Here is a 14676-nt window from a genome sequence, read left to right as displayed (position 1 = left end):
CAACCGTTTGGCAGACTCAAGATAAGTCAAATTCTTGTGATCTGTCAAGACCACCACGCGATGCTTGGCTCCTTCCAGCCAATGACGCCACTCCTCGAATGCCCACTTCATGGCCAACAATTCACGATTACCAACATCATAGTTACGCTCAGCAGGCGAAAACTTTCTAGAAAAGAAAGCACATGGCTTCATCACCGAGCCATCAGAACTTCTTTGCGACAAAACAGCCCCTGCTCCAATCTCAGAAGCATCAACCTCAACCTGAAACGGAAGCGAAACATCTGGCTGGCACAACACAGGGGCAGAAGAAAAACGACGCTTCAACTCCTGAAAAGCCTCTACAGCCGCAGAAGACCAATTGACCACATCAGCACCCTTCTTGGTCAAATCAGTCAACGGTTTAGCAACAGTAGAAAAATTAGCGATGAAGCGCCGATAAAAATTAGCAAAGCCCAGAAACTTTTGCAGGCTCTTCACAGATGTCGGCTGAGTCCAATCATAAATGGCCTGGACTTTAACAGGGTCCATCTCGATAGTAGAAGGGAAAAAATGAACCCCAAAAATGAAACCTTCTGAACTCCAAAGAGACACTTTGACCCCTTCACAAACAAGGAATTCGCACGAAGGACCTGGAACACCATTCTGACCTGCATCACATGAGACTCCCAATCATCCAAAAAGAGTAAAATATCATCCAAATACACAATCAGGAATTTATCCAGGTACTCTCGGAAGATGTCATGCATAAAGGACTGAAATACTGATGGAGCATTGGAAAGCCCGAATGGCATAACCAGGTACTCAAAATGGCCATCGGGCGTATTAAATGCTGTTTTCCATTCATCGCCTTGTTTAATACGCACAAGATTATACGCCCCTCGAAGATCTATCTTGGTGAACCAACTAGCCCCTTTAATACGAGCAAACAAATCAGACAGCAACGGCAAAGGATACTGAAATTTGACTGTAATTTTATTAAGAAGGCGGTAATCAATACAAGGTCTCAAAGAACCATCCTTCTTGGCCACAAAAAAGAACCCTGCTCCTAACGGTGATGACGACGGGCGAATATGGCCTTTCTCCAAGGATTCCTTTATATAACTCCGCATAGCGGCGTGTTCTGGCACAGATAAATTGAACAATCGGCCCTTAGGAAACTTACTACCAGGAATCAAATTAATTGCACAATCGCATTTCCTATGAGGAGGTAGGGCACTGGCTTTGGGCTCATCAAATACATCCCGATAATCCGACAAAAACTCTGGAACTTCAGAAGGAGTGGAAGACGAAATAGACAAAAATGGAACATCACCATGTACCCCCTGGCAACCCCAGCTGGACACAGACATAGATTTCCAGTCCAATACTGGATTATGAACCTGTAGCCATTGCAACCCCAAAACAACCACATCATGCAGATTATGCAACACCAGAAAGCGGATATCCTCCTGATGTGCAGGAGCCATGCACATGGTCAATTGGGTCCAATACTGAGGCTTATTCTTGGCCAAAGGCGTAGCATCAATTCCTCTCAATGGAATAGGATACTGCAAGGGCTCCAAGAAAAAACCACAGTGCCTAGCATACTCCAAGTCCATCAAATTCAGGGCAGCGCCTGAATCCACAAATGCCATAACAGAATAGGATGACAAAGAGCAAATCAGAGTAACAGACAATAGAAATTTAGACTGTACCGTACCAATGGTGGCAGACCTAGTGAACCACTTAGTGCGCTTAGGACAATCGGAGATAGCATGAGTGGAATCACCACAGTAAAAACATAGCCCATTCCGACGTCTGTGTTCTTGCCGTTCAGCTCTGGTCAAAGTCCTATCACATTGCATAGGCTCAGGCCCATGCTCAGATAGTACAGCCAAATGGTGCACAGCTTTACGCTCACGCAAGCGTCGATCGATCTGAATGGCCAAGGACATAGACTCATTCAGACCAGCAGGCATGGAAAACCCCACCATGACATCCTTAAGGGCTTCAGAGAGACCCTTTCTGAAGATTGCTGCCAGTGCACATTCATTCCACTGAGTGAGCACAGACCACTTTCTAAACTTCTGACAATATATCTCCGCTTCATCCTGACCTTGACACAGAGCCAGCAAGATTTTCTCTGCCTGATCCACTGAAGTAGGTTCGTCATAAAGCAATCCAAGCGCCAGGAAAAACGCATCAACATCACGCAATGCCGGATCTCCTGGCGCAAGGGAAAATGCCCAGTCTTGAGGGTCACCACGTAACAACGAAATAATGATCTTTACTTGTTGAACAGGGTCACCTGAGGAGCGAGGTTTCAAGGCAAGAAACAATTTACAATTATTTTTGAAATTCAAGAACTTAGATCTATCACCAAAAAACAAATCAGGAATTGGAATCCTAGGCTCTGACATCGGATTCCGAACCACAAAATCTTGAATGTTTTTTATCCTTGTAGTGAGATTATCCATCCAAGAGGACAGACCTTGAATGTCCATGTTTACACCAGTGTCCTGAACCACCCAGAGGTAAAGGGGAAAATAGAGACAAAACACACTGCAAAGAAAAAAAAATGGTCTCAGAACTTCTCTTATCCCTCTATTGAGATGCATTAGTACTTTGGGCCACCTGTACTGTTATGACCTGGTGGTCAGGACAATAATGGACCTGGTAGTTAAGAGCACACGGAATGACCTGATAGTTACTGATAATTAAGGACGAGCTCTGGGACGTGGGAACTCTGCTGACCGCAATCCCTAAACCTATAAAACACACTAGAAATAGCCGTGGATTGCGCCTAACGCTCCCTATGCAACTCGGCACAGCCTAAGAAACTAGCTAGCCCTGAAGATAGAAAAATAAAGCCTACCTTGCCTCAGAGAAATTCCCCAAAGGAAAAGGCAGCCTCCCACATATAATGACTGTGAGTAAAGATGAAAATACAAACACAGAGATGAAATAGAATTAGCAAAGTGAGGCCCGACTTACTGAACAGACCGAGGATAGGAAAGGTTACTTTGCGGTCAGCACAAAAACCTACAAAAAGACCACGCAGAGGGCGCAAAAAGACCCTCCGCTCCGACTCACGGTGCGGAGGCGCTCCCTCTGCGTCCCAGAGCTTCCAGCAAGCAAGACAACAAATTAAATAGCAAGCTGGACAGAAAAATAGCAAACCAAAGAAATACAAGCTGGAACTTAGCCTCTGATGGGAAGACAGGTCACAAGAACGATCCAGGAGAGAACTAGACCAATACTGGAACATTGACAGGTGGCATGGAGCAAAGATCTAAGTGGAGTTAAATAGAGCAACCAGCTAACGAATTAACCTCGTCACCTGTGAAAGAAAACTCAGAAACACCCACCAGAGGAAGTCCATGGACAGAACAAGCCGAAGTACCATTCATGACCACAGGAGGGAGCCCGACAACAGAATTCACAACACTTGCTATTGTAAGGTGACATTAAGCCAGATTAATAATGGAGAGGCGTCAATTATGACACCTATCCATTATTAATCCAATAGTAGTAAAGGGTTAAAAAACACAAACACATTATTAAAAAGTATTTTAATGAAATAAACACAAAGGTTGTTGTAATATTTTATTGTACTCTCAATCCACCTGAAGACCCTCGCTCTGTAACAAAAAAAAAATAATAAACCAACAATATACAAACCTTCCCAAGATCTGTAATGTCCCACGATGTAAATCCATCTGAAGGGGTTAAAATATTTTACAGCCAGGAGCTCTGCTAATGCAGCAGTGCTCGTGGCTGTAAAACCCCGGGGAATGAAGGTAAAGTAGGTCAATGACCTATATTTACCTTCATTCGCGGTGATGCGCCCTCTGCTGGATGTCCTCATATGAACTCGAGCCTGGGAGCTTTCCAGGAAAGTTCCCACGCTCGAGGGACATCCAGCAGAGGGCGCATCACCGCATTAGCAGACCTCCTGGCTGTAAAATATTTTAACCCCTTCAGATGGATTTACATCGCGGGACGTTACAGATATTCGGAAGGTATGTATATTGTTGGTTTATTATTTTTTCTTTGTTACCGAGCGAGGGTCTTCAGGTGGATTGAGAGTACAATAAAATATTACAACAACCTTTGTGTTTATTTCATTAAAATACTTTTTAATAATGTGTTTGTGTTTTTTTTAACCCTTTCATACAATTGGATTAATAATGGATAGGTGTCATAATTGACGCCTCTCCATTATTAATCTGGCTTAATGTCACCTTACAATAGCAAGGTGACATTAACCCTTCATTACCCCATATCCCACCGCTACACGGGAATGGGAAGAGAGTGGCCAAGTGCCAGAATAGGTGCATCTTCCAGATGTGCCTTTTCTGGGGTGGCTGGGGGCAGATGTTTTTAGCCGGGGGGGGCAATAACCATGGACCCTCTCCAGGCTATTAATATCTGCCCTCAGTCACTGGCTTTACTACTCTGGCGGAGAAAATTGTGCGGGAGCCCACGCCAATTTTTTCTGCCATTTAACCCTTTAATCTAATAGCTAGAGTGCCCAAATTTTGCATATACACACTACTAACATTAGTAGTGTGGAATATGCAAAAAAATGGGGATATGAGATGGTTTACTTTATGTAAACCATGTCTCATATCATGTCTGGTTTAGGAATGAGATAGCAAAAGCCGGCAATTGAATTACCGGCTTTAAAGCTATCTCGCGCTGGATGAAATATTAATATATATATATATGTCTCACTAATATATATATATATATATATATATATATATATATACAGTGGGGCAAAAAAGTATTTAGTCAGTCAGCAATAGTGCAAGTTCCACCACTTAAAAAGATGAGAGGCGTCTGTAATTTACATCATAGGTAGACCTCAACTATGGGAGACAAACTGAGAAAAAAAAAATCCAGAAAATCACATTGTCTGTTTTTTTAACATTTTATTTGCATATTATGGTGGAAAATAAGTATTTGGTCAGAAACAAAATTTCATCTCAGTACTTTGTAATATATCCTTTGTTGGCAATGACAGAGGTCAAACGTTTTCTGTAAGTCTTCACAAGGTTGCCACACACTGTTGTTGGTATGTTGGCCCATTCCTCCATGCAGATCTCCTCTAGAGCAGTGATGTTTTTGGCTTTTCGCTTGGCAACACGGACTTTCAACTCCCTCCAAAGGTTTTCTATAGGGTTGAGATCTGGAGACTGGCTAGGCCACTCCAGGACCTTGAAATGCTTCTTACGAAGCCACTCCTTCGTTGCCCTGGCGGTGTGCTTTGGATCATTGTCATGTTGAAAGACCCAGCCACGTTTCATCTTCAATGCCCTTGCTGATGGAAGGAGGTTTGCACTCAAAATCTCACGATACATGGCCCCATTCATTCTTTCATGTACCCGGATCAGTCGTCCTGGCCCCTTTGCAGAGAAATAGCCCCAAAGCATGATGTTTCCACTACCATGCTTTACAGTAGGTATGGTGTTTGATGGATGCAACTCAGTATTCTTTTTCCTCCAAACACGACAAGTTGTGTTTCTACCAAACAGTTCCAGTTTGGTTTCATCAGACCATAGGACATTCTCCCAAAACTCCTCTGGATCATCCAAATGCTCTCTAGCAAACTTCAGACGGGCCCGGACATGTACTGGCTTAAGCAGTGGGACACGTCTGGCACTGCAGGATCTGAGTCCATGGTGGCGTAGTGTGTTACTTATGGTAGGCCTTGTTACATTGGTCCCAGCTCTCTGCAGTTCATTCACTAGGTCCCCCCGCGTGGTTCTGGGATTTTTGCTCACCGTTCTTGTGATCATTCTGACCCCACGGGGTGGGATTTTGCGTGGAGCCCCAGATCGAGGGAGATTATCAGTGGTCTTGTATGTCTTCCATTTTCTAATTATTGCTCCCACTGTTGATTTCTTCACTCCAAGCTGGTTGGCTATTGCAGATTCAGTCTTCCCAGCCTGGTGCAGGGCTACAATTTTGTTTCTGGTGTCCTTTGACAGCTCTTTGGTCTTCACCATAGTGGAGTTTGGAGTCAGACTGTTTGAGGGTGTGCACAGGTGTCTTTTTATACTGATAACAAGTTTAAACAGGTGCCATTACTACAGGTAATGAGTGGAGGAAAGAGGAGACTCTTAAAGAAGACGTTACAGGTCTGTGAGAGCCAGAAATCTTGATTGTTTGTTTCTGACCAAATACTTATTTTCCACCATAATATGCAAATAAAATGTTAAAAAAACAGACAATGTGATTTTCTGGATTTTTTTTTCTCAGTTTGTCTCCCATAGTTGAGGTCTACCTATGATGTAAATTACAGATGCCTCTCATCTTTTTAAGTGGTGGAACTTGCACTATTGCTGACTGACTAAATACTTTTTTGCCCCACTGTATATATATATATATATATATATATATATATATAACAGTACATATGTTTTAATTATTTTTTGAGCACATGGATCCCTTGTATATCCGTATGTCGGTTTTGCAAGCCTGCGAGAAAATCTCGCAGTACGGATGCCATACGGATTACATACGGAGCATGCCATGCGCAAAATACGCTGACACACCCTGCCTACGGAGGAGATACGGACCACTATTTTGGTGACTTTTCAGCGTATTACGGCCGTAATATACGGACAGTATTGTCTTACGCCGAGTGTGACGCCAGCCTCATAATGTTATTGATCCGCAGATTAACCCTTTATCTGCAGTTAATAGTAGTATTATCCGACCTGACAGGTCACATTTAAACTGATTAGATAGCCGAGTGCTTTACTGCGATTTCTTTGGTGCCATATGGACTATGAACAGAGTGGTTGTGTTCATGTTTGACATTACTACATTTGAATAGATTGAAGTTACACGAGTTTAGTTCACATGTGCCAATGTTCAGATCCCTTATGATGCAATTATCCTCTATCCTGGGAATAGTTCTCTAGATTTCTCTGTACTGACTGAACTCATAGTTCACTTACCTGCAAAGATTCTTGTGGCAAGTCGGCATTGAAGTTCTGAAATGGGCATAATGGCCCCAAGTGGTTGTATCAAACCAATGACGGCCAGCGTTTGCTTCTCGAGCTCCGGTAGGAAGGTATATTTATATAACGAGACCTTGTTGTGTTGGACTTTAAGCTCCTCGCAAAAAGGAAAACTGAAGGAATAACCCGTGGCAAATATAACAACATCGATATCTTTTTCCACAGTTTCATCATCAAATATAGCATTTGTCTCAGTAAATTTTGCCACATTGGATTTCACGAGTACTGTGCCAGCAATAATACGATTTGGAAGATCATCATTCACCATAGGATGTTGGCCAAAAAAACTGGTAGAAATCAAAATATTAGTGTCATTAATGCTTATGGAAAATACTATTATGAACAGTACATCAAAGTAAAACATATATGTATATTTGATGGTAAATTACCGTACTCATGTTTGTGTAATAAATTAGACCGATAAAGGACATTATATTGTGACTTTATCCTTTTTTCAAATAGTAAAACCAACATATAGAAAACACACAAAGTAATTAAGTGAATGTTGCCACCTAGTGGTTGTAGTAAATGTATATATGGCACAACTATTAGGCTGCCGTCACACTATCAGTATTCGGTCAGTATTTTACATCAGTATTTGTAAGCCAAAACTAGGAGTGGTGATAAATACAGAAGTGATGCATATGTTTCTATTATACTTTTCCTCTAATTGTTCTACTCCTGGTTTTGGCTACAAATAAGATACAAGTAAGATACTGACCAAATACTAAGGCTGCCGTCACACTATCAGTATTTTACATCAGTATTTGTAGCCAAAACTAGGAGTGGAACAAATAGAGGAAAAGTATAATAGAAACATATGCACCACTTCTGTATTTATCACCCACTCCTGGTTTTGGCTTACAAATACTGATGTAAAATACTGACCAAATACTGCTAGTGTGACGGCGGCCATAATCATTTGTTATATATGTACACCTTGTGCTGTATACAAAGCAGTAAATGCAATGCATGATTGTACTTCTGTGTGTAAAGGAGTCAGAAGCCACATAGTCTGTAAACTGCTCTTGGTCATCTACCGACAAAAATGCAGTGACATCGGAGTGACACTATGTAGAATTTTAATTTCCTTTCCAGAAAATGTTATTTTGTATTAACTGGAGACAAAGCCATATTTACAAAAGGGTCTCCAATGGTCTCTGTTAAACACAGTAAAGGGCTATTTAATATAACTTCCACATCCCAACACCACATGCGCTTACTGAAATGGTGGTCTCTATTACAAATACATCCATATCTGCAGTTAGGAGAAATCAAAATTTACTTTCATTTTAATGTAATTCCAAAATGCATGAGTAGTCCTCTTTTGTGCTAAGTAACAGACCATCTAAGACATTCGCCACCACCAGCATACAATCCCTCTCAAAAAAATTATATTCATCGACCAACTGAAGCATACACAGCAGCAAGTTAAGTAGTGTCAGCAAGCAATCAAAGACGCAATTAGTAAATTCTTGAGGCACACAGACATACAGTTTCAAAGATAAACAGGGTATACAGCAGCCACAGAAATAATCATACCGAGACTAGATAATTAATGCATACCATTATCAGATAAACAATTACTTACAGAGGCATACATTGCCCTACAAGATCGTTATGCAAGTTATTTATTAAACTTCAGCCTGCCTCCTGCTTGTAAAAGGTTTCTCCCTCTCATTCCTTACAAGCTGAAGGATGGGGAGACAGGTTAAAGCTGCATCATATAGAAATATACTGGGGATTTTGCATACAGGCAGCTGACATCGGCGCACATGTCACTTGAGTATGACTTCACTTCCATGCTCCCATGCGTCTGCACCTCAGATCGATGAAGGAGAGGACTCTGCCAGACCATGGCAAGGTAAGGAGAATGTGTTTTTTTTACTTTTTTTTATAGCCATACTATGGGGAAGAATGGAGACAACATGGGGCAAAATGGAGATGCATTAGGGGCAGACTGGCAATGAACGTGGCAAAATGGAGACACATGGGGCGAAATGGAGACATATGGGGCAAAATGAATGTGGTATTATTCAGTCATTATGTGGTGGTAATATGTGGTCCGGCCATGGTGTTGTATTATATGTTTCTTTTATGTGGTATTATTAGGTCACTATGTGGAAGTAATATGTGGTCTGGTCATGGTGTAGCAGTACCAGTTCCTTGTAAGTGGTATTATTCGGTCACTAAGTGGTGGTAACATGTGGTCTGGCCTTGCTGGCCATGGTGTGACGGTATTTGTCCTTTGTACGTGGTATTATTAGTCATTTAAAAAAAAGTATGCGACACTAATTCCCTTAAAGAAAATTATATCTAAACAGAGAATTGGATATTTTAATAAATGTTTAAACCCTTAACCCCTCGAGCTTTTTTCATTCTTGCGCTTCCGTTTTTTGCTCCCCTTCTTCACAGAGCCATAACTTTTTTATTTTTCCATCAATATGGCTGTTTGAGGGCTTGTTTTTTGCAGGATGAGTTGTTCTTTTGAATGACACCATCGGTTTTACCATGTCATGTAGTAGAAAACTGGAAAAAAATTCAAGTGCGGTGAAATTGCAAAAAAGTGCAATCCAACACTTGTTTTTTGTTTGGCTTTTTCACTAGGTTCACTGAATGCTAAAACTGACCTGCCAATATGATTTTCCAGGTCATTACAAGTTCATAGGTTCTAGGTTCTTTTTTGTCTAAGGCTAGGTTCACATTGCTTTAGTGCAGTCTGTTCAACACATGCGTTGAACGGACTTCACAATGCAAGTGCCTTTTAGAGATCGCGTTATGTGATCTCGCTAGTGCAGATGCTCCATCTGCGCTAGCAGTGACGGACCCACGAATGCTGCAGATCGCTTCCAAGGGTCCATTACAGAATGACGACACATCACTAACGCATGCCGATTATGACATGCGTTAGCGATGCGGTACATAATGGCAGTCAATGGGTGCGCTAATGCATCCGTTACATAGCGTTAGTGCCGCTATGTAACAGATGCTGTCAGCCCATTGCCATGAACGCAATGTGAGCCCTGCCTAAGTGGTGAAAAAAAAATTGCAAACTCTGTTAAAAAAAAAAAAATTGCACCATTTTCCGATGCCCATAGCGTCTCCATTTTTCATGATCTTTGGTTGGGTGAGGGCTTGTTTTTTGCGTGCCAAGCTGATGTTTTTAATTATACCATTTTGGTGCAGATATGATCTTTTGATCGCCCGTTATTGCATTTTAATGCAATATCGCGGCCACCAAAAAAACGTAAAAAACCTAATTCTGGCATTTTGGCTTTGTTTTTCTTGCTACGCCATTTAGAGATCAGGTTAATCTTTTTTTTTATTTTTTTAGAATGGGCAATTCTGAACGCGGCGATACCAAGTATGTGTATGTTTGATTTTTTTTTTTATTGTTTTATTTTGAATGGGGAGAAAAGGGGGGTGATTTGAACTTTTATATTTTTTAATATTTTTAAAAACATTTTTTTTACTTTTGGCATGCTTCAATAGTCTCCATGGGAGACTAGAAGCGGCAACAACCCGATTGGCCCTGCTACATAGAGGCGGCGATTATCAGATCGCCTCTACATAGTAGAATTGCTGACTTGTTATGAGCGCCGACCACTGGGCGGCGATCACAACAAGCCGGAACTGATAACCATAGAGGTCTCCAGGAGACCTCCGGTTTTCCTACCAACACACTGGTGACCCGAGATCACGGGGATCACCGGTGTGCATATTTCGGACGCGATTGCCGGAAGCACTTGTTAAATGCCACTATCAGAGTTTGACAGCGGCATTTAACTGGATAATAGCCGCAGGTGGATCGCAATTCAACCTGCGGCTACTGCGGGCACATGTCAGCTGTTCAAAACAGCTGACAAGTCTAGTCAAAGATGTGAGATCACCGCCGGAGCCCACATCAAAGGGAGGGAGTCCTACACTGGCGTAAATGTATGCCCGATGTCGAAAAGGGGTTAATAGGTTAGGCTAGTGTAGGGCCCTGCCAAATGAGTCAACCTTGTCATGGTGGCAGCTTAAAAAATCTTTTGACCAAAACACAGCCTGATGGCTTTGTATGTGATCTGGTGTTAGATGGGAACTGTTAATGTGTGATTTGTGAGGACGTGTTGCGTTCGAGGGGTGGGGGCAGAGCTGGGGTGGAGCCTGGGCAGAGTCTGAAGGGGGCCTGTAAATTTTGCCTTGAAATTCCTGGTGGCAGCCTTGCACATGTGCAACAAGGAGCAACTGTGTGGTTTTCAATTTGTTTTTTAGTTGACTGATTCAAGTGCATGTTCTAGTTTGACGTAAAAATTGGATCAGAGACACACCTCCTTTTTTTTGCAGACCATTGGTCAGCAAAAATACTGCCTTGTGAATAACCCCTTAGAATATACAGTAACTAGTGATGAGCGAGTATACTCGTTGCTCAGGTTTTGCCGAGCACGCTCGAGTGACCTCCGAGTATTTGTTATTGCTCAGAGATCTAGTTTTCATCGCCTCAGTTGCATGATTTACGGCTTCCAGATAAGCTGAATACATGTGGGAATTCCCTAACAAACAGACATTCCTCACATGTATTCAGCGTATCTGGAAGCGGTAAATCATGCAACTGAGGTGATGAAAACTATATGTCCGAGCACTAGCAAATACTCGGAGGTCACCCGAGTGTGCTCGGGAAAACCCGAGCAACTAGTATACTCGCTCATCACTAACAGTAACGTGTCAGCCTCTCAATGCTCATGTTCCATAGCAGACAGGTCTTAAGGTACCTTCACACATAACGATATTGTTAACGATATCGTTGCTTTTTGTGACGTAGCAACGATATCGTTAATAAAATCGTTATGTGTGACAGCGACCAACGATCAGGCCCCTGCTGGGAGATCGTTGGTCGCTGAAGAAAGTCCAGAACTTTATTTCGTCGCTGGATCTCCTGCTGACATCGCTGGATCGGCGTGTGTGACACCGATCCAGCGATGTTTTCACTGGTAACCAGGGTAAACATCGGGTAACTAAGCGCAGGGCCGCGCTTAGTAACCCGATGTTTACCCTGGTTACCATCCTAAAAGTAAAAAAAACAAACAGTACATACTTACCTACCGCTGTCTGTCCTCCAGCGCTGTGCTCTGCACTCCTCCTGTACTGGCTGTGAGCGTCGGTCAGCCGGAAAGCAGAGCGGTGACGTCACCGCTCTGCTTTCCGGCCGCTGTGCTCACACAGACAGTACAGGAGGAGTGCAGAGAAGCAGAGCGCCGGGGACAGACAGCGTTAGGTAAGTATGTACTGTTTGTTTTTTTTACTTTTAGGATGGTAACCAGGGTAAACATCGGGTTACTAAGCGCGGCCCTGCGCTTAGTTACCCGATGTTTACCCTGGTTACCGGCATCGTTGGTCGCTGGAGAGCTGTCTGTGTGACAGCTCTCCAGCGACCAAACAGCGACGCTGCAGCGATCCGGATCGTTGTCGGTATCGCTGCAGCGTCCCTTAATGTGAAGGGGCCTTTATGCTTCCTCTCCATCAAAGTAAGCTCTATCTTCAAAGACTGAGTGCATACTCCCTCTCTCCCTCACCGACTGCTCTCTCCCAACCTATAAAATGAAAACATTACGCTGTTCCAAATCACTACCTTACCATGAGCTGAAACACTACAAACTCTTCTTACCTGCTCTTATGAAAAGCCTCATCCCAACCTCTTCATTTTTCTGCTGCCCCTTAACAGGAAGCTATCATCAGAAAACAACTAAAAACCTTAAACCAGGCTTTTGTGTTGCATATTTTTATTTGGCTTTTTTTTTTGTATTACAATCTTTATAATAAAAAGAAAACAGTAATCTTGCAATATTCTCTATAGCAAATAACAGCCCTATGGGCAGCTAATAACACAGTAGATACAGTACATAGTCAAATTGCCTCTTCAGAGAGGAAGAGGACAGGAACTCTAGTGCCACCTATTAGGGATAGCAAACCTAAAAGTCAATATTGACTGACTGTTACCCTTGTGACTGGAACCCAAATGCTGCCGAGAGGAATAAAGTTAATTTCCTACCAGCAGTGGGGGTCTAAGTACTGGGGCAGGTGGGTTCGAATGCTATTAACCTGCAGATTAACCCCATATCAGCAGGTTTATAACGTATTTTCATGTGACAGGTTCCCTTTAACGAGCCTTAGACCCCCAGTCAGAAGCCTCTGACTTAAGGTACCGTTACACTAAACGACTTACCAACGATCACGACCAGTGATACGACCTGGCCGTGATCGTTGGTAAGTCGTTGTGTGGTCGCTGGGGAGCTGTCACACAGACAGCTCTCTCCAGCCACCAACGATCAGGGGAACGACTTCGGCATCGTTGAAACTGTCTTCAACGATGCCGAAGTCCCCGGGTAACCAGGGTAAACAAGGGTAACAGGGTTACTAAGTGCAGGGCCGCGCTTAGTAACCCAATATTTACCCTGGTTACCACTGTAAAAGTAAAAAAAAAAAAAAAAAACAGTACATACTCACATTCTGATGTCTGTCACGTCCCCCGCCGTCAGCTTCCCTGCACTGACTGTCAGTGCCGGCCGTAAAGCAGAGCACAGCGGTGACGTTCTGTAACTAGCAGTGCTTAGCAGTATAGATACGGCTGTATGTTGTATAGTTCTTATCACATGCAAACAGTTTGTGCACACGTTGCAGATTTCCTGCAGATCTGCAGCTTTTTTTTCCGCGCAGAAACGCTGCAGATCTGCAAGTGATTTACAGTACAATGTAAATCAATGGCAAAAAAATGCTGTGCTAATGGTGCAGCAAAATCTGCACGGAAAACGCAGCAGATTCAAAAAAGGACCATGTCAATTCTTTGTGCAGATCTGCGGCGTTTCTGCACCCATTCCATAATAGAAATCTGCAGGGGTAAAAAAGGAAGAAATCTTCACAAAAATCTGAAACGTGTGCACAAACCAAAAAAAAGGCACAGATTCTGACCTGCTTTTTCTGCCAAGAAATGCAGAATCTGCACAGAAAATTCCACAGTCAAATCTGCAACGTGTGCACATAGCCTTACATCGGTGCTGAAAAACGTTGTCCACGTTCAGGGAAAAAAATGTTTTACCTTAAATGTATTTATTTGGGGCTAAAAAATGATTTTTTGCTTTTGGGTGTGTAAGGGTTGTACTCACTTGGGCGCGATGGGAGGAAAACAGGAGGCTTGTTCCTTTAAAAGTTCATGTGGGTTTATTGCTTCATAAAGCCAGAAGCAAAAACAAAAAGTAAACAGCATTTAGATAAAGCATAACAAAGTACAAATGTTTATAGCAGGGCTCTGCTGCGCCAGGCCTGTGAGCACACAGGCTGGAGTAATGTCCAGCATTCAGGCTCGGTCTGGAGCCACACACACAGGAGGCCTTCTCCCTACCAACACACAGACAATGTGCCAACAGCCTCCTTTACATAGGCTGTAACCACACCCACAGGTGAGGTATGTGGGTAGCCAGACCCACCCATCTCTCACAGCTACCCACAACATGGATCCAGGTGCAACAAACAAACCTCTTAGGCTACTTTCACACTAGCGTCGTACGACGCACGTCGCAATGCGTCGTTTTGGTGAAAAAACACATCCTGCAAAGTTGGCTGCAGGATGCGTTTTTTTCCCCATAGACTAACATTAGCGACGCATTGCCACACGTCACAACCGTCG

General features: G+C 42.9%; 1 protein-coding gene across 2 annotated transcripts in view; it reads right to left on the bottom strand.

Moving 5' to 3' along the window:
- The window catches only part of LOC138648011 (flavin-containing monooxygenase 5-like), a 59819-nt gene that overhangs the window by 15511 nt on the left and 29632 nt on the right, over positions 1-14676 (bottom strand). For both annotated transcript variants that reach the window (XM_069737468.1, XM_069737467.1), the window contains exon 7: positions 6951-7300. In XM_069737468.1, coding sequence (XP_069593569.1) covers positions 6951-7300 — 350 coding nt within the window. The remainder of the gene's footprint in view (positions 1-6950; positions 7301-14676) is intronic.

The sequence above is a fragment of the Ranitomeya imitator genome, chromosome 8, assembly GCF_032444005.1.
Source record: "Ranitomeya imitator isolate aRanImi1 chromosome 8, aRanImi1.pri, whole genome shotgun sequence".
Lineage (NCBI taxonomy): Eukaryota > Metazoa > Chordata > Amphibia > Anura > Dendrobatidae > Ranitomeya > Ranitomeya imitator.
The sequence above is the reverse complement of the archived record's forward strand: the minus strand, read 5'-3'. Positions and strand labels throughout refer to the sequence as shown.